The sequence below is a fragment of the Crocodylus porosus genome, unplaced genomic scaffold (assembly GCF_001723895.1).
Source record: "Crocodylus porosus isolate Cpor-Errol unplaced genomic scaffold, CroPor_comp1, whole genome shotgun sequence".
NCBI lineage: Eukaryota > Metazoa > Chordata > Crocodylia > Crocodylidae > Crocodylus > Crocodylus porosus.
In genome coordinates, this window is record NW_017728943.1 from 14,135,023 (window position 1) to 14,152,867 (window position 17,845).

The 17,845-nt window shown below is 46.1% G+C and overlaps 1 protein-coding gene across 2 annotated transcripts; it reads right to left on the bottom strand.

Annotated features, from left to right (window-relative positions):
- Positions 1 to 10,088: 10,088 nt before the first annotated feature.
- On the bottom strand, positions 10,089 to 17,529 carry CUNH3orf30 (chromosome unknown C3orf30 homolog). Of its 2 annotated transcripts, XM_019548761.1 has the most exons (4): positions 17,419 to 17,529; positions 14,397 to 14,885; positions 13,897 to 13,959; positions 10,089 to 13,110 (listed from the first exon to the last, which is right to left on the bottom strand). In XM_019548761.1, the coding sequence occupies exons 1-4, from the start codon at positions 17,434 to 17,436 to the stop codon at positions 13,027 to 13,029; spliced, it is 654 nt and encodes a 217-aa protein (XP_019404306.1). In that variant the 5' UTR covers positions 17,437 to 17,529; the 3' UTR covers positions 10,089 to 13,026. The 2 variants fall into 2 exon arrangements, 1 of the variants encoding a protein (XP_019404306.1); XR_002103453.1 differs by lacking the exon at positions 14,397 to 14,885.
- Positions 17,530 to 17,845: the final 316 nt, after the last annotated feature.

The following is a 17,845-nucleotide window of genomic DNA, read 5'->3' on the forward strand; positions in this document are numbered from 1 at the left end:
GACTGAACTGATTCAGCCAGGGCTTTTTGACTGTCTAAACTTAGTCGAAAAGCCTATGTGTGATCTTCTCAGCTGGCTGTTGAGGATGCCTAGTGGTGTCTAAGGATGCCTAGCTGTAAGTGTCCCACTTGAGGCAGTGTATGCAGCAGCAATTGAACACGGGCTTCCATCTGTTGGCTGCCATGGTAAGATGGTTTGCTATAGCCCAAGAGGGGATGCAGGAGAGAAGAGGGTGAGAAATGGAAACCCCATCTCTTTCCAGAATGAGGCACTGTACATCAGAAGTCTGTCTGAGGAAAGCAGGTAAGGAAAGAGCCTGTCAAGGAAAAAAGGTGGAGAGGTCATTTTTTTTGAGGACCTGGGCTTAACCAGCCAGTCACCAGCAGGAACAGAAGCTTTCAAGAAAGCACCTTCTTGCTGTTGGTATAATCCTATCCCATTCACAAAGTGTCAGGCAGGCATTTCCTGGGGTAGAAAAGGGTGCAGAAGGGTGGGGTGGATGGCATTTGCTCCTTTGCTGTCGCAGTGGTTTACCTAAGATAGAGAAAGCTTTCTGCTGAACTGGCTTAGCAGGCCCATTGATCAGATTAGGAGAGAATGTTGGTGTCAGAAAAGAGGGTGGCAGAATATATTTTTTTAAAGGAAAGCTCAGTGTTTGTTTGAGTGCACTTGCATGCAGAGGCATGTACCTGTGTAAAGTTAAGTCTGTGCTTACAAGCAAATACTTATGCATCTGTAGACCTAGACCTGTACATGCCTATACGTTCACATGAATGCATACAAGTACACATCTAGATACACATACATTTTCAAGTCTATATGCACGCCCAGACCCATATTTACATGTCCAGATGTAGGGACATACATCCAGACACATAGGAACATGAATTTCCAGGTGCATGCCACAAGCACACACATACAGACCTATACATACACTTGTCCAGGCCTACACACATGCAGACTCATACATTTGTACAAGCTTGTGCATGTGGATTCATACATGCTTAGACCCTTTCATACACACACACATACAGACCCACACATTCACTCATGGTCTATGGCATGCATGTGCATGAACACAAATGCGCACACAAATCCCTGAATATGCACTTGTCCTGATACAACCCAGCACACAGATTATTTACTGGGTGAGGATGTGTGTGTGTGTGTGTGTGGGGGGGGGAGTCATATACATTTGGAATTAACAATAGTGGTTGAAAAAATAAGAATTAACTAAGTGAAAAATGTTGCAAGTACTTTCAGTTTTGTGGGGCTCCTTCCCCTGCCAATTTTTATGAGTTATTTTTCCCATCTCTAAATGTTTTTCTTTATTTTATAAATGACAGGGAAACAAGGTTTCATTCAATTTTAAAGGAGAAAGCCAAAGGAAAGAATTCAGCCAAAAGAAAAGAGAAAAAAGGAAAATAAAAGGAAAAAGGAAAATATCTGAAAAACTACTCACCAGCTAAATGTTTTTGTTTCTGATTTTCATTTAACAAAATAAAGAGCTTTGACAAAATATTTAAAAGTCTTTAATAATTAATTTAAATCTTTTTTTAAAAGCCATTTGTTGACTAAGAAATTTCGGGGGAAATATGTTAAGCAGCTCTGTTAACTAAGGCTGCGTGTTACACTGAAGAGGGGATGCCAGGGTGTGGGGTGTGTACAGTGTATTCCTTATTGGGGGGGATGCAGAAGAAAATTCACTGACCTTGGAAATGTGTTGTGGGAGCATTTAGTTACAAGTAAAGGGTGCCCCAGATCATGGTGTTTCCTTGCTTTCTAATGTTTATAATTGGAGGGACATCACAGCATGAGAAGGATGATTATAACCACCTCATTCGACCCAGTGGGTAGTATCCTGGAATCTACACGTTCTGAACTACAGAGACGAACTCCTCCATGCCCTCCTGCTCCCTTTGCTTCCACACCATGAGATAAGCAGTGATTCAGCATCCAGAGAGAGATTGTACATGACGAGAACAGAGGGCACCAGGCAAACTATCTGAACCTCATGAGTCATTCCTACACCTGCATCCCTTCTACTTCTAAAGAAGATAAAGTTTCTCCTCATTTCCAAGCTGTTGACTACACTTTCAGCTTTGCATGGGAAGAAAACAGGTAAAAAATCTCACATGTTAAGGGGCCATCACTTGGAAAGAAATCCCAACCCTCAGACTTCATTGGCTAGGTACACTGTATTTTATTTTTCTCCATACATTGCATTTGCCTTAGATTAGGGGTGGGCAAAATGTGGGATCTGGTTGGCAGCCAGATTCCATTTTCCAGCAGCCCCTGGCCACATGGCTGGGGCTGGTCTCCATGGAGACCCCAGCCATAGCTGTGCTGTGATAGCGCAAGGCTGGGATTGCCATGGAGACCAGCCCCAGAAGTGCTGGAAGCACAGGGCAGGTGGCTGCTCCAGAGCTGCTGGGATCTTGCAGCGGGTGCAGTTTGGTCCAGGGCCAAGGCAGAGTCACAATCCGGGCAAGGTTGGAGCTCCGCCCTGGCCCTGCAGCATGCAGGCTACAGATTGTGGCTCTGCTCTGGCCCTGGCCTGTGCTGTCCCCGCTGCAAGATCCCAGAAGCTGTGGAGCAGCCCCCTACCCTGCCCTGCCAGGTGCCCTGCCAGCAGGGCTGGGGTAGGTCTCTATGGCAACCCCAGCATTGCACTATCACAGTGTAGCTGCAGCTGGGGTCAACATGGACCCAGCCATGCAGGCAGGGGGCTGCTGGGAAATGGAGTCCTGCTGCTGTCCGGATCTGGCCCGTGGGCCAGACTTTGCCTGCTCCTGCCTTAGACATTAGTCAATGCAGAAGGCAAGGCACTCAACTGGATAGACAAATGACTGATAGAAAACTGGAAATCCTATGTTTCTAGGTGTTGTCTGCAAGCAATTACTGCTTAGGTACATGTGTTTAACTACACACCCTGACTGATTTTTTTTTCCCCCCACAGGAGCTTTTGTGCTTTCCAGTGTGGTGCTGAACAGAAATCACTTTGGACAGTCTAGCTAAAATCAGCTTAGACCATTTATGAAGGGTACTATCTTCTTGCTATAAAATCTCCTCCTCTTTCTAGAGGAAGGTCTCACAACTGCCCCATAAAGGGACTTTAATGTATCTGGCAATGAAGCCCAAAGCTTCTGTCTCCATGGTACCCAAACAAGTCGTGAAAATAGAAGGCTTGGGGACTATGCCAACACAGTTAATATTTTATGAGGTGTATCAATGACCTTCCCGAAAGTGTGCAGTTGTGAGGGATTCGGTGCTGTGGGCAGAAGTGTAACAAATAATTTCTGTGCCCTGGGTGGCAGCGGTGGTTGCCAGTCTTGTGCCCATCTCTGAACTGGGGCTCAGGGTAGGTGTCCTGGTTGTCCACCCCTAGTTATGCACTAAGACTAGAGTCTTTCTTCCTAGACATCTCTGCCTCCCATGGAAGGAGGACAGCTGCTCTCAGACTACAGACCACCCTTCCTCTTCGAGCCAGATTTGTCTCTGAGGCTACATCTTGGGCCTGTCATGTCTGTGTCTTCCAAGTATTGTGGCTGTGTGCCAGTTCTCCTGAGAGGTGAGGGGATTTCTTGCAGCTGCCTTTCCTTCTCTCATTGCATCTGTGTTATGAGGGGAAGGATGTGGGATTTGCTGAGACAGACGCTTGTTCAACTACCTAGACTTCCAGGTTCTCTCCGGTCTGGTGCTAGGTCACCTCTCTGCACTCATATCCACCCACTACCTCCGATCCTCTGACCTCCAGCTCCCCCCACACTCATAGGAGGAAAGATCATGATTTCACTTGGAAGATGGCTTTCTTTCTGAAGCAATTCCCCCGCCAGTGGTCATTTCTATACCGTCTAGCTTTGGAGAAACAACTTCAGTGGACAGACAATATATAAGTGAATGCCACCTAGGGAGATCAGGGGAACTCCATGCCATCCCTTAAAACATTTCCTAAACAATGCTGAGTGCTAAGAGATGAATTGCATACTATTAGCAACAGTTCTTGCTGAGGTTAATTATAGAGAACTGGAATAAACTGCTGGATCTTCTCACTAACCACTCCATATATGTCTTCAAACATGTCACAAAAAGCAGAATTGTCTGTATATATTTAATGTAATACGGAAGGCAGTAAAACAGTTCTTTCTTCAGATGCCCTGGCAATTAGTGCCCTGGAGAGCTTGGCTTGAGGCATCTCTGTGATGTTGCTGATCCTGGTATTTTGGATCGAATCTGATTTGCATCTTCTTTCCTTAGTATATCTGAAGAAAGGAGATTCAAAGTTTTGGGTTATTTTTTCCTCTAAAAACCATACTTTATGAATTTGTTCTTGGGCAGTTTCCCAGGTGAACAGTGATGGTCATATTTTTTTTGAAGGTTAGGTAAATGCTTTTGCAAGACTTTTATTTTTCCTAATTTTTCTTTTGAATTCTTTTACTCATATTCCCACAAATAATTGTGGCAGCATGTAACAAAGTGAACTGTCACCATAGAAGAAGCTTAAAAAGTTGACTCCGATTAACCATGAATCCTTCCCAGAGGTTGCTGGAAGGAGAAGGAACAAGGTACAAGGTACCTTACATAAGGTAGACCCAGGTTATCCTAGAGAGAGAAGACTGCAGCATGGCATAGTGTGGGCCAGCCAGAAGGAGACCCGTTCCAAGAAGGGGCTGTAGAAGAGAAAACAGCTTAGAAAAAGGGACTAAGCTGGGGAAGAACTAGTAGTCTAAGCCTGTCTCCGTAGAAGGTTTTGTATGACCAAAGAGGTAAGAAGCCTCACTGGAAGCTTCTCTGGAAGTGGGCATAGACATTGCGTGTAGATGATGATAAATGAAATACTCATAGGCTCCTTTTGGAGAGCTACCTCACCTATTCTTGGTTTCCTTCATCTCTCTCTATCCTGCCCCATCCAGGCTGGTGGATGGATCATCCTGGAACATGGGGTAACTGCTTGGTGACAAAGTGTGCTCATTTTTAAGTTAATTTAAGACTTCCAACACCCTAATTTTTTTTCTTAGTTTAGAGAAAAGCAATCAGTAAGGACCATTGACAGCAGATATGAGGACCAGCAACTTGATCCTGCTCCATAAAATCAGTGGGAGTGAACCCCAAGTCCTGTACTGATATTAATTGGTACAGGGCTTCCTCTAATACAGTGGTCACCAACCAGTAGCTCTCGATCCACTGGTAGATCTCGGAGTCTCTTGCAGTTGATCCAATGTTGGGGTGCGGAGGCTAAGGCATGCATGTGCCCCAGCCCAGCAGGTCCGTCCGTGGGGGTGAGAAGTGGTAGGGACTAGATCAAGGCCCCCGCTGTGAGGGACAGTGCTGCAGAGGCAGGATCAGGGACAGTTGTGTGGGGCCCCGGCCAGGTGGGACTTACCTGCTGGGAAGGCATGCCTCCAAATCACTTTTTCTCCTTCTGCCTAGATCTGCCCTGGCTTCCCTCCCCACAGAATTACCTGCTGGGCAGGGGGGAGAAGGGAATGGCGTAAGGGGTGGTGGCGGGACACAGTAAATCTTGGGTTGCTTTTAAATGCTAAAAGTGATCTCCTACTTAAAAAGGTTGGAGACCACTGCCTTAACAGAAGCTTATATTCTACCCCTGGCAGCGACCTGAGCATATCAGTGACTTGCATTCTTGGCGTCTGAATACTTTAAAATGAGCTGCACTATCATTCATCAGCACTTGCAAACTGCTCTAGGTGCATTCCACTGATGCAAGTTCACAGATGTTAAGAGCAGCCAAGATTGTGGCTCTCACGTGCTGGGAGAGGCCTGTGGCACACAGCAACAGTATTACAGCCTGAATAAGTACATCCCTTCCAATGAAAGGGCAAGCATCAAAGTGCCCCTTATGGTGGAAGCATACATCTCCTATCATTGCCTTTGTGCCTCCGTAACATTTTTTATGGTGGCACAAAGGCCAAGCAAACAGAGTGCTTGTACACGTGACAGGGGTTTAGTCCTTAGGGTTACATTCTGTGTCCCCTAAATTGAAATGGTGGGTTTTTAATTGAAACCCACCATTTCAATTTAGGGGTTTTTATGTTTCTGTCATGTTATGGCAAGGGGCCTGATCCTTTTTTCTTTTTTTTTCAGCAGAGCCTGCCTTCAGCCAGGGGGAGAGCTGCTGGCAGGCCAAGTGGCCCCTGAGTTGCAGGGGGCCGTGGTCCTTCCTTCCATGGGAGTGGTGTCTCCTTGGGCTGCCTGGGCAGGCTGGTATCAGGCTGGGTGCTGCCCCAGCTTGGAAGCAGCACCTGGCCCAACCCCAAGTTGGGGCAGCACCTGGCCCACTAGCAGCCTTCCTAAGTGCCCCTGGGGGTGCCACCACTGTGGAGGGAAGGACCAGGGCTCTCCACAGCTATGGGGCTGCTTGGCCGGGTCAGCTCATCCCCTACTTGCAGGAGACGTGGGCAGGTTCTGCTGGAAAAAAAAAAGCATTGGGCCTCTCGCTGCTTCTGCCTTCATCAGGTACCTGCTAAAGGCAGAAGTAGTGAGGGATCTGATCCTTTTTTTCTGTGGAGCATGCCTGCTTCTCCCACAGCCGGTAGCTGACTAATAGCTGTAATGCATTGTTGCAGACTAAACTACATCGGAATGTAGTTTAGTTTGCAACAATGCTTACTCATTTAAACCCCCCAAAACTCTTGCACATGTACAGTGTAACACCATTAAGCCACACAAAGTGACATTTTTGCCTTGTGTATATGGTAATGGTATCACATATACAAGCACTCATAAACCCCTTGTTGCATTACAGATAATGCCTGCGATGAAGGTGGTATCAATTTGTGCCACTAGTTAGGAGTGGGCATCTGTTTACTTTGTGGAGTGAGAGCACAGGCAGCCTGGAGTTGCCTATGCTCCCCAGCTGCTGTTGGCAGGTGCTCTGAAGGTTTGAGGGGCCTGACCCTGTGCACCCCAGGAATTCCCATGCAGGTTTGGGCCCCTCAAGCCCTGGGTGAGCCTGCCAAGGTGCCACTGCTGACAGAAATGATGTGCTCCTGGAACCTCCAGGGCACATCTTGGTAAGCAGGGAAACCCTGACTTTCCCTGCTTACTGAGGCACACCCTGGAGATCCCAGGGGTGTGTCTCAGTAAGTGGAGAAAGCTAGATGGGCACTCCCAGGGCTTGAGGGGCTCAGTCTGGTGTGGGAATTCCTGTAGTGTGCAGGACTGGGACCATCAAGCCCTGAGAGAACGCACCGCCTGTTGTCCTGCAGCATCAACAGGTGGGACAACGGGTGACGTGTGTTTCACTCATGAAATGGATTGGATGTGCTGGAACACATCCTGGCACATCTGTTTTGTTTCATTTGGCAATGTCTGTTTCTAGCCTTTGTCCCATATAACTCAGCTGGAGAGTCATGAGGCTCGTGGTGTAGGCATACTGGTTGATCTCACTTTGGGTACTTTCTCAAGGGATGGTCTGGACATGGATAAGCTGGTTTGGGTCCTTCCTTGGAAACAGAGGAAATACAAGTCTGAACTAGATCCACAGGTTTCCGGTATGTCAATGACCCAGCCTGGTGAGTCTGGCTGTCAGTGGCTTTAAAAGGCATAAAAGAGGAAAGAATTGTTTCTTGATAAGCAGAGGCCAAAATCAAGACCCAAGAGGGTATGGCACAATGCCTGAGTCTAAGCAAGACCTTAAGGGATCTTTGTCAAAGGATCCTGCCCCAATGAAAGGACATGCTAATAGAGGCCTGACACCAGGAATGGCCGGGAGCAGGTGCTCTGGAGAACAGGTTAGTTCACTGTTACTGAGAGCCAGACCAGAGGGAAGTAAACAGGAGTCTAGACAGGCACTGCATGAGACTCAGTTATACATAGCACAATTGCTACAACTTAGCCATGGCATCCTGTGAGGCAGCTGGGTGAAGAGAATTAAAGTCCGGTTGGGCCAAAATGGCTCTTAGCCAAACATGATCAAGTATAGCTAGATACGTTGCAAAACAAAGAGCAAAAAAAAAGTTGACAAATTAGAAGCAGGTCTTGTACCTATGGTTTAGTTCCTTCCCAAGAGTGGCAGGGAATACAGCAGAGCTACTGAAGTGTCTCCCTTTGCTCACTGTTACATGCTGCAGTAAAGCTGTAGCCTCCTTGACCACAAGGGCTTAAGGAGACTGAAGAGTTTCTGGCAGAGACCTGTAGCCAGGAAGTCGTTCCAGATGTCATATTGTTGTGGAGATGTAGGGTGGTTTGTTGCTGATATTCCAGTTGAGATATATTGTACAGATGAGAGTCAAGCTGCAGTACCCAGCTCTAGTGATTGCCTTATTATAGCTAAAATGTAAATTCTCTTAACAAAATTGCCCATGTGCTTCCCAGTCTGCACTGTTCAGGCAGCACCGTTCACTGGTTATGGTGAAAACTGGACTCTGGCCATGCTGCTTTTTCTCATGGCTCAGGGGGCGTCAAACACATATTTGCAAATTGTTCCAACTGTTTGTCTTTACCTTGGCAAACAAGTATTTAAATGCTGCTTGGGGATACCTGGTTCCCTCGCATCTTTTCATCTTACCTCCCTTAGCAATAGCTGCTTCCAGGCCTGAAGTTGGTGCCAGAATGGAAGAGGACCGTTGCCAGCTGCATGTGCTTGCCTGTCACTATTCAATTTCTGATGCATTTGTTGGAAGTCAAGCATAGTGAGCATCTGTGCAGCTATACTAGGCTCTGTGCCACAGGATCTGAACATCCCTCTTAATAAGCACGGTAAGTGAAGGCTGCAGAATGGGAGGGCAGGGAGGCACGTTTTGCCTTGAGGAGAAACTGTTGCTCTCAGCATTGTGGTAATCATGTGCAATAATCATGCCATTTTCATTGGGCTGAAATGATAATACACCCTCCCTGGCTTCTTGGGCACTGATGAGGGCTTCGTGAAATCTTGTCCCAGTAGTGAGCTTGGATAGACGCTTAGGGACTGCCCATAATACTTTGAATAGAACGACAGGGCAGGTGAAACTTCACATTAGGATTTTGGTAACTAATCTGAAACTCGAGCCAGATTTCTGGAGAATTTTTGTGGAGTGAGCCTTGGGCCAGGTTTCAAGTGAGTTCAGGGATTGGTTACAGTTCCAGGTTGATGACATGTGAAAATGTGGTTTGGCTTGCAAAGCTCTGAACAGACTCATTCCTATGTGTAGCTGGATTAATGTTTGATTTGGCTGAGGGCTTGCAGATAGATGGCTCTGAAAGGTAATGCTGCCCCTTCGTGGTGACATATGGAAAAGCAAAAGTTTCTCTTGAGAAAAGATGGGTCTTGCACTTTGCTCTGAGCACAGTACAGATAGGGTTCATTCTTCTTTACATCCACATTAAGATGAAGATATATAAGGAGACCAATGCATGCAAAGATCATTAACATGAGTTAGGAGAGAGCACTTTGTTCTGTTTTATTCTCCTTGGAAGCCAGTAGCATTCACACTCCACTCCAGAGAAAATACACAATGGATTTAGTTCAAACTTACCTGCATACTTAGATTTGACGTTAAGAGCAATATAACATAAATCTCAGCCTAAGCTTTCTTCTAAGCTTCGCTGTTCCAGGGTTTTCCCTGAAAGATCTTTCTGTCTCTACCCTGGGTTCCTTCTGTTTCAAATAGAGACCAGAATTTATCCATACCATGAGCTGAAGCAAAGAGGACTCCACTGGTATGACAGGGTGCTAGTATCTGACAGCAGGGTGATGCAGCAGACAGCCTGAGAACTCATTTTGGAACATGCTTACTTACCAAACACCTCCTTTTTTTTGGTTTTATTCTTGTGAACACTCATAGCAGAACACGTTCCCACCAAATGTCCTGAATCTGCAACACTGAGTCCCTCATAAGGCTAATCACATCTGTAAAAGTTAAAAGGCAGCACTCCAGTTTTGGCCCCTCAAGATTCACTACTCCCTAATTCAAGTTTTACACTAGCATAACTTCTTTAAAATCAACAGATTTACACCAGACTATACCTGGCATTATGCACTGGGGATTCAGATTCAGTGAGTCATTATTAAGCAGCAACATGTCATGCCATATACAGCTGATCCCTTTATACATTCAACCCCATGTAAAAAGGACAACTAAGCAAGTGAGTGATCTTTGCAAAGGAACTTTAATCAGGCGACTTATAACACATTTATACACATGATTAAAAACTGTACTCAGATGAGCCTTTAATATTGTTGAGAAGCCTGGTCCATTTTAAGTTGGGTGCAGACATGTTGCTGATCTAAGCCATTTTGAGGCCAACGTGATAACTTCTGGTTACTCCCTACAGATTCTGCCCATGGGTGATTATCATCAGAAAGCGACTGTGGAACACATGCTATTACCAGGTTATTTGCTGGCTGGACTGAACCTGTGAAAGTCAGTTAGTGAAACTCTTTGCTGTAAAGATGAAGCTCTTCCATGTGGAAGACAGAGTATTCTTCATGTCTAAGACTGCTGGAATAAACAATGACCATCCCAAGCCCTACCACCTTCAGCTGCATGGGCAAGGTGCCTGCCTTTGGTCTCACCATCTCTACTCCTTCTCCACTATATACACACAGCAACAGGACAGTACAAAAAACCCCTAAAAAACAAGGCACCCTGCCAAAAGTATGCATACCACTACATACACATAAAGAACAAAGATGAAAGAACAAACAGTATGAGACAGATGTTAGTCATGTTGCTCAGCGCACTCATGGAAGACACCCAGATGCTACAGGTATCAAATAAGGTACGGGAATGTATATAGGATAGCCTCAGAGAGTGAAATGTGACTCCATGCAGAGCCCTGAGAACAAGATGTTTGCTGTTTTGCCATTAAAAATAGGTATGCAGCTTATCTACAGGAAACAACGGCTCTCCAGTTTGGGCGCACATGTGGAAAGTGGACAACCACTCCAGAGTTAAGGCAGAAATTACATTTCCAATTTAAGCTCAGCTTGCACCCTGTCTTCAAAGTTAGTACACCTAAATAGTAGCTCAGCCTCAAAAGTGGTTGGTTAGATCTGGGGTTGACGTAGAACTTTTTTCAGCAAACCTGGAAGCAAATCAGACAAAGGAAAACACAGTAGCAGATCACACCATTTTTGGAGGCTTGCAGCTTCATTTTTGTAAAATGTAAGTCTCTAGCTCTTTTCCTTGCATAGGGTGAGCTGAATATATGGGCTGGTCACTAGAAAAATTGGTCAAAGAGGTAGAAAAGCCTTTTCCATCAAAAGGTTCCCAAATGACTTCCTCTATTTCTGTTGTTCATTCAATGCTCCCTAATCAAAGCCCTGTCCTCAGGCGGTCTGAGGTCTGGAGGAGCAGGAAAGAGGTTTGAACTCTAATTCTACTGTCCTCCAACAACCCCACTGCCAGCCATAAATGGCCAACTCTAGTCCTTCAAACATGAGGCACTTGACAGAGGTGGAAATGCATTTTTTGGCAGGACAGAAGCCTTCAACTTGAGGAATTTCTGAGATTGTAAGGGAGAAGCTTCCCTTACGTGCACTCCACAGAATGAGGGATGGGGACTGATAGCAGGAGATGATGTGGCCAGCACACCAAAAGGATATTTTATTCCAAGATTTTTAAAGACTGCAAGATTGAGTCTCCTCTTTTGCAGACCTCATAGGGTTTGTGGGAACCTATCTAGTTGCCTTCAGAATTGTTTAAAAAGAAAAAACCCCAAGGAAATCCTGCTTACAAAAGACACCCTTAAGGTAATTAAGGTTGCAGGCAAATACCAGTCATCTTAGGTCATGCTGCAATTCAAGGAGGTCAGAAATTAAAAACACAAAACAGTTAAGTGCTGAAAATGGAGGAAATTCAGTTATAGCTGTACTCCAGGGCACTCAAAAACCTCCTGATGCTGTTTCCTAGAAGCACCCTAAGCATGAATCAGAAACAAGTACTAACTTAACCTTCTTTGGCCAAGCTGCATTTGCTTACTGACCCACAAAGCTAAACTACCTCACCTGACCCTACAGTAATACCACTGTGGCTGCTGCTACTGATGTAATACCTTTCCTAGGAGATTTTTTTTTTCATACATTTTGATTAAAGACCAGAGTTGAAACGATTACGCTTCTTGTTTTGCTATGGGCCCCAGACTCTTCAGGCAACGTGTACATGGGCCTGGTCTCATGTTGGAAAGTGCTGACAGCAACTACTGCTCTGAATGCCCCTATAGAGCAGCTCTGCCATGAGTATGCAAAGCACACTCTGGGAAAGAGTTGAAGCAGATTGTGAATGCTTAGATAATGATAATTTGAGTTATGTGTTTATGAAGTGTGCTTTAACTCTGAATTTTCAGGGTTTTGAACACTCATTTTTTAATTCAGCTGTAGCAGTCTTGCACAGCTACAGGCTCAGAAGCCATAGATATGCTCCTGCAAGCTTAACATTCCCTTACAGTTGTCTTTATAGCAATTGTACATGCTGCAACAGTGCAGTACAGAAGGCGAGAGTGATCTTAAGTCACCAGGGATGGCAGAGAGTCAGATGGAGAAGAGGGGGCTCTTGGTGAGAGAGACACAGAGATGGCTCCTCCTAGTGTGGAGTTCCAAGCTGTTTTAAAAGCAAATGACTACATGATAGTTTGTGACAGGTCACCTACCAAAGCAGACCAGAAAAGGCAGGGATGTGTTGAGGTGTCTGAGGGCTGCTTTGAACTTATGTGCATAAAGCCCAGAAGCTGTGCAGTTTATGTTGGGTCAGGGGGTTTGCATGTACAGAAATGCAGAGGTGATATGAGTCCTAGCTGTGGGATGTGTACACTGGTATATGATGTGTGGTAGATGTGGCAGGAAATGTCCAGGGGGGTGTTCACTGACATGTTGGGTAAGTCTGTGTATCTATAATGATGTGCAGTAATATAGTTTACACGCAGCTGGAAGCCCAGCACCCAGCATAAAACCAGAAAGTATAAATATCCTCAGGCCTTTTCAAACTTATATCCACACAGTGTGAGCGCACAGTGCTGGCTGAAGGCCAAAGCTGACACTTATCTTGGCAGGGCCAGAAGCCACAAGGAGTGCTTCCTGCTCTGTAGGTGTCACAGTATTATGTCTAGATCTGGCTTTTCCTCCTTTTCCTCCCCAGAGTCTCCCAGCTGTTGGGCATTCATCATGGACTGTATCTAGGCAGGAGCAGAAAGACAAAGGTCAGTTTGGTGCCACACAGTACCCTAGCAATGGAGCCTGAAGCAGGCCCCAGGATCCCTCTTGCCAGCTCTGTAGACTGAGACACAGGGCAAGGCATGGCTCCCTTGAAAGCAGAAGAGGGCTTTGTAACTAGCTGACGGAAGGATAGCCAAGGAATCCTTTCTCCTCTTCTGTCTTTACCCTAATCCCTTCACATCTCCTATGATCCACCCACCTTCCCTTCCACTTTCAAATTACTCTAGGTCAGTTGTTTTCAACCATTTTCAGTTGCGGACCCCTAAAAAAATTCAAATGGAGGTGCAGACCTCTTTGAATTGTAAGTGTGGGTATTCACATACTTTTGATTGATCATAGTCAGTTTTCATAGACCCCTTAGGCAGTCTGTGGACTCCAAGTTGAAAACCATTGCTCTAGCTCCACGTGCATTTCTTTCCCTGGATTTTAGAACTTCCTAGTGTAGGGCAGAGGGGATCCAGGTGGGTAACGAGAAGAGACACAGAAACAGCCCTTAATGTCTACCTATACCCTTCCCTCACCATCCATTGTTACCCAGGGACCAACTACCTCACTCTTCTCTGCTCTTTCCATCCTTTCCACACATCATGCCCACCACTCCATGCTTATGTTTGTCATGTCTTTTCCTGTTAGAACACTTTTTCCCTCAGCACTCTCTTCCCCTGCCATATGCCTCTCTTTGCACATGTTAGCCAGGCTGGGATTGTCGCCAAAGTCTCTGTGTGCTCTCAACAAAATTATCCTACCTGCAGCAACATGAACTGCAAAGGCTCATCAGGCTTCTTGTACACCAGGTTTTCAGTGATCTCCTGAGAGAGAGATTAAAAAAAAAAAAGAGAGAGCATGGTTTTGAGTTTCTCTATTCTGGCTAGGTAACAGGTACAAGGATATGGACTGCTTTATTGTAGGCAGCAATGCTGTCTTTTTGCAGATATGATTACCGAGAGCATGGTGGAAGAAAAAAAATGTAGTATTAGAACAGGAGATTGGGAACTGAAGAACAGACAGCCTAAGCACCAGCTGCAATAAAACACTTGGATGCCCAAATTCTGCCTCCTTTAGCCACTGGAGATTATCACCCTTCTCATTCCCATGGTCTTTCCTTGAGGGAGTACAAGGCAAGGAATGGAGAGGGTACCTGGGGAAACAGCTGACTTAATGTTAAGCTTGCAACTTTGCAACTTAACGTTAGGCTAAGAGCCCCAAGAAAATACCTGTAACGAGGAGATGGAAAAGGAAAGTTCACCTGGAATATCTGTAGAATATTATGTTTCTCCATGTACATAAGGGAGACCTCAAAGGGGTCTTCATACACCATAGGCTGTTCAATCTCAGGAAATTCATGACCTAATGCTTTCAATTCAGCCCCGCCTGCCTGGTCCATGGATGCTCTTAGTATAGCTCTAGGGGACTTGTCCATGGAAGCTTGTGGCATGTTTCCAGACTTGTCCACAGATGCAGTGGCAGCAGGGGACTGGTCTATGGACCCTCGTGTTTCAGCTACAGAGGAATCGTCCATGGATCGTTGTGCTTCAGCCACAGGAAGCTGTTCTACAGATGCTGGCAACTCTACTACACGGGGTTGTTCCACAGATGCAGGCGTTTCAACCTCTGGGGATGGTTTCACAGATAATGGAAATTCAACTATGGGAGATGGGTCCTCATCTGATGTATCCGTAACAATAGGCTCAGCAGGCTCTTGCACCTCAGTCACCTGGACATCTTCAAGCTCTGGCTATGACATTTAACAAATACAAGTAAAGGAGGTTTTAAATACACTGAACTGTGCATTACATACATCATCACTACTGAACTCTTTAACAGCTGCCCTTGGATTAGGGTTCCTTTGTACATAGGGCTCCAACAGCTAGGAGTATTCTTCCCTACAGCAGATTCTGGCATGAGGGCTGGGACCTGACTGGGTCTCACCCATTCCTTTGTCAAATGACTAAGCAGGGAAATATGTTTCCTGTTCTTCATTTGCTAGGTTAGGGGTATCAAACTCATCCAACCCGTGTCCTGGAGTGGCTGGAATGGGTGCCCGGCACAGCCGGGTCCTGCTCTTGTTGCTCCAGGGCTGTGCTGTATTGCCCTAAAGCCGCTGCCGCCATGGGACTGTGCTGCATGATCCCAAGCCCTGCCCCGAGGACTGTGTTACATGACCCCAGCGTGGCATGCGGCTGCTCTGGGGCCGTGCTGAACATAGCAGCCACACTGCTGCTCCAGGATATAACTTGAAGCAGGCACCATGTGTGGTGTTGTCTGGCACATCCTGCATGCTGCTTGTGGATCACTGAGTCCCATGGGCAGCACTGAGGGCCAGATGATATGGCTCCAGAACCTGGATCTGGCATGTGGACCGTAACTTTGACTCCCCTGTGCTAGGTGGTATCCTGGCCCCAGGACATCAGTGAAGATACTCTCACTTGATTTCAGCAAGGCCCAAATTTCATCCTTTCCTCTTCTTCCTGAGAAGGAAGGTCCTGCCACCTATCCTCATCAATTCACTGTTTTCAGAAGGGCATCACAAACTTGCCTCACTCTGAAGGGAGGAAAGTGAGAGAGGCAAAGAAAAGAGCTTTGACCTGACATCACCAGGATCAACTCCTTCCTTCTGAAACTGTTTGCCAGGTTTGCAGTTGAACACGTAGATCTTGTATTGTCCTCTTTGGTCACCTCCAAACTCACCAATGACTTCTCTATCTACTGGAAGATGGTTATCCTCATATCAAAGGACTGCAGGAGACACCCACCAAAGGGTGTGGAATTTGAAAATCCTATACCATGTACTTATTTGGAAAGAGGAACATCCCAGAGAAGAAACTGGCACACAAATGGGATGCAGAAGGGCAGTGGTCCTTTTTCATGGAGAGGCAAGGGTGGCTTTTTGATATCTTTTATTGGACCAACTATACAGAAAGAGAAAAAAAAAAAAAAGAACACTGGGCCCCCTGTACAGTTGGCCCAACAAAAGATACCATGGAAATCCTCTGCCTCTCCTAAGCTTCCTGAACCAGTATGGCTACAGCACCACCCCTGTCCTTTCCATCAAGGGCTGCACTGTGGGGACAGACAAGGTTGCCTCAGTTGCAGAGTGGGGCAAAACTAAGTACAGAGATGAGCAACTTCCCTGACTCTCCACCCAAGTCACCACACTAAGCTATGCTGCTCCAGTGCCAAAGGTGTCACTGCCCTGCCTGGCTGTGCAGTGTGACTTTATACTTGGGGCTGTATCTGACACGCATGGGCAGCAACAAAATACCAACAGTCATGAGAATAATGACAATAATCACCCCATTAATAATGCCGGTCGCTGCATTATTTATCATAATCTCATTTTAATTATTTTATGTATTATTACCCTATGCTAACATGAATAGTAATAGCAAGAATAGTAACAATATTAATAATCAGAGCAATAAGGGCAACAGTGATGATAATGATAACAATACCAACAGTAACTATTATATAAATGTAGAAAAATATAACAATGTATTATGTAGTAATGATGCTAATGATAAGAATAATAATTGCCATATAAGATGATAATAATAATGATTATGGCATTATTAAATATTATATTACAAAACACATACTACATAGCATACAGGGTGTTTATAAAGTCCTTGTGCAACTGGAAACTTTAATAAACTTTGGATATACACATGATAGAAACAAACTGTAAATGGCAACCAAAAGCATCATTCATTAAGTTTTGACACAGTACAGCTCAAAGTTCTAGACGTCAACATAACTGCCGGCTTTCATGACACATCATTGCTCAACCCGATTTTCCACCTTGGACTGCAGAAAACACGTAGCCTGTAGCAAACATATTCCAGGTGCTGGTGTGCAATGTCATGACCCGCACATGCGATCCTGCCCCTCTGCGCAGCTTACGCGGTGCCAAAAAACTGTAACGAATAATGCTTCCAGTCGTCGCTGACAGTTTGCTTCTATCATAGGTGTATGTGCAAAATTACTGAAGTTTCTAGTTGCATGAGGGCTTGATAAACACCCCCCGTAATGTGTGCGATATTGAATAATAAAATACAGCATGTAATTAAGGATGTGAGAATAACGACAAAGATGGTCATAATCATTACAATAATGCTCATAATTTTAAAAATTGTGGTTACGTTCATTATAATTATTCTAATTAGAATCATAATACTGCAGCAACACCCCACACGGGTTACATCTCCCAGGCCAGGCAGCGGGTGGGGGTGGGGGTGGGGAAGCTAGGCCCGCTCCTCCCCGGGTCTTACCTGTGCCGGCCCTTCCATGCTGGAGCGGGAACGCGTTCCGCCTCCCACCTGCCGCAGGCTTTTATGACTCTCGGCGAGCCCCGTAGCCGCCAGCTAGCGACGGTCGCCATGGGGACGCACGGCTCCACGATGCCCCGCCCCCTGGTCAGCCGGGGACTGTGGAGGTGAGTGTCTAGGGAGAAACACAGGCAAGTCACCTGACAGCCCCGCGCGTTACCTCAGCGGCCATTTTGGAACCGGGCGGAAGGTGCTCGAACACGGCGGCCATGTGGGTGGTGCAAGGGGCTGACGAGCAGGTCCCTGCCACGTGCTGCCCGGGTGGGGGCAGAGCATCCCCTTCTGCTCCGCAGCGGGGCCGCCGGCTGAGGCCGGAGTCTGGCTGAAAAGCAAGCTCCCAGCATGGCAGCAGCCTGCTGGGCTCTGAGGG

Excerpts from the sequence above, each read along its gene's own strand:
- CUNH3orf30 (XM_019548761.1), bottom strand. Across the intron at positions 13,960-14,396 it reads ATATTCTACAGATATTCCAG|GAGATCACTGAAAACCTGGT; the intron begins GTGAACTTTCCT and ends TCTCTCTCTCAG. Across the intron at positions 13,111-13,896 it reads TGCAGTTCATGTTGCTGCAG|ATACAGTCCATGATGAATGC; the intron begins GTAGGATAATTT and ends GCTCCTGCCTAG.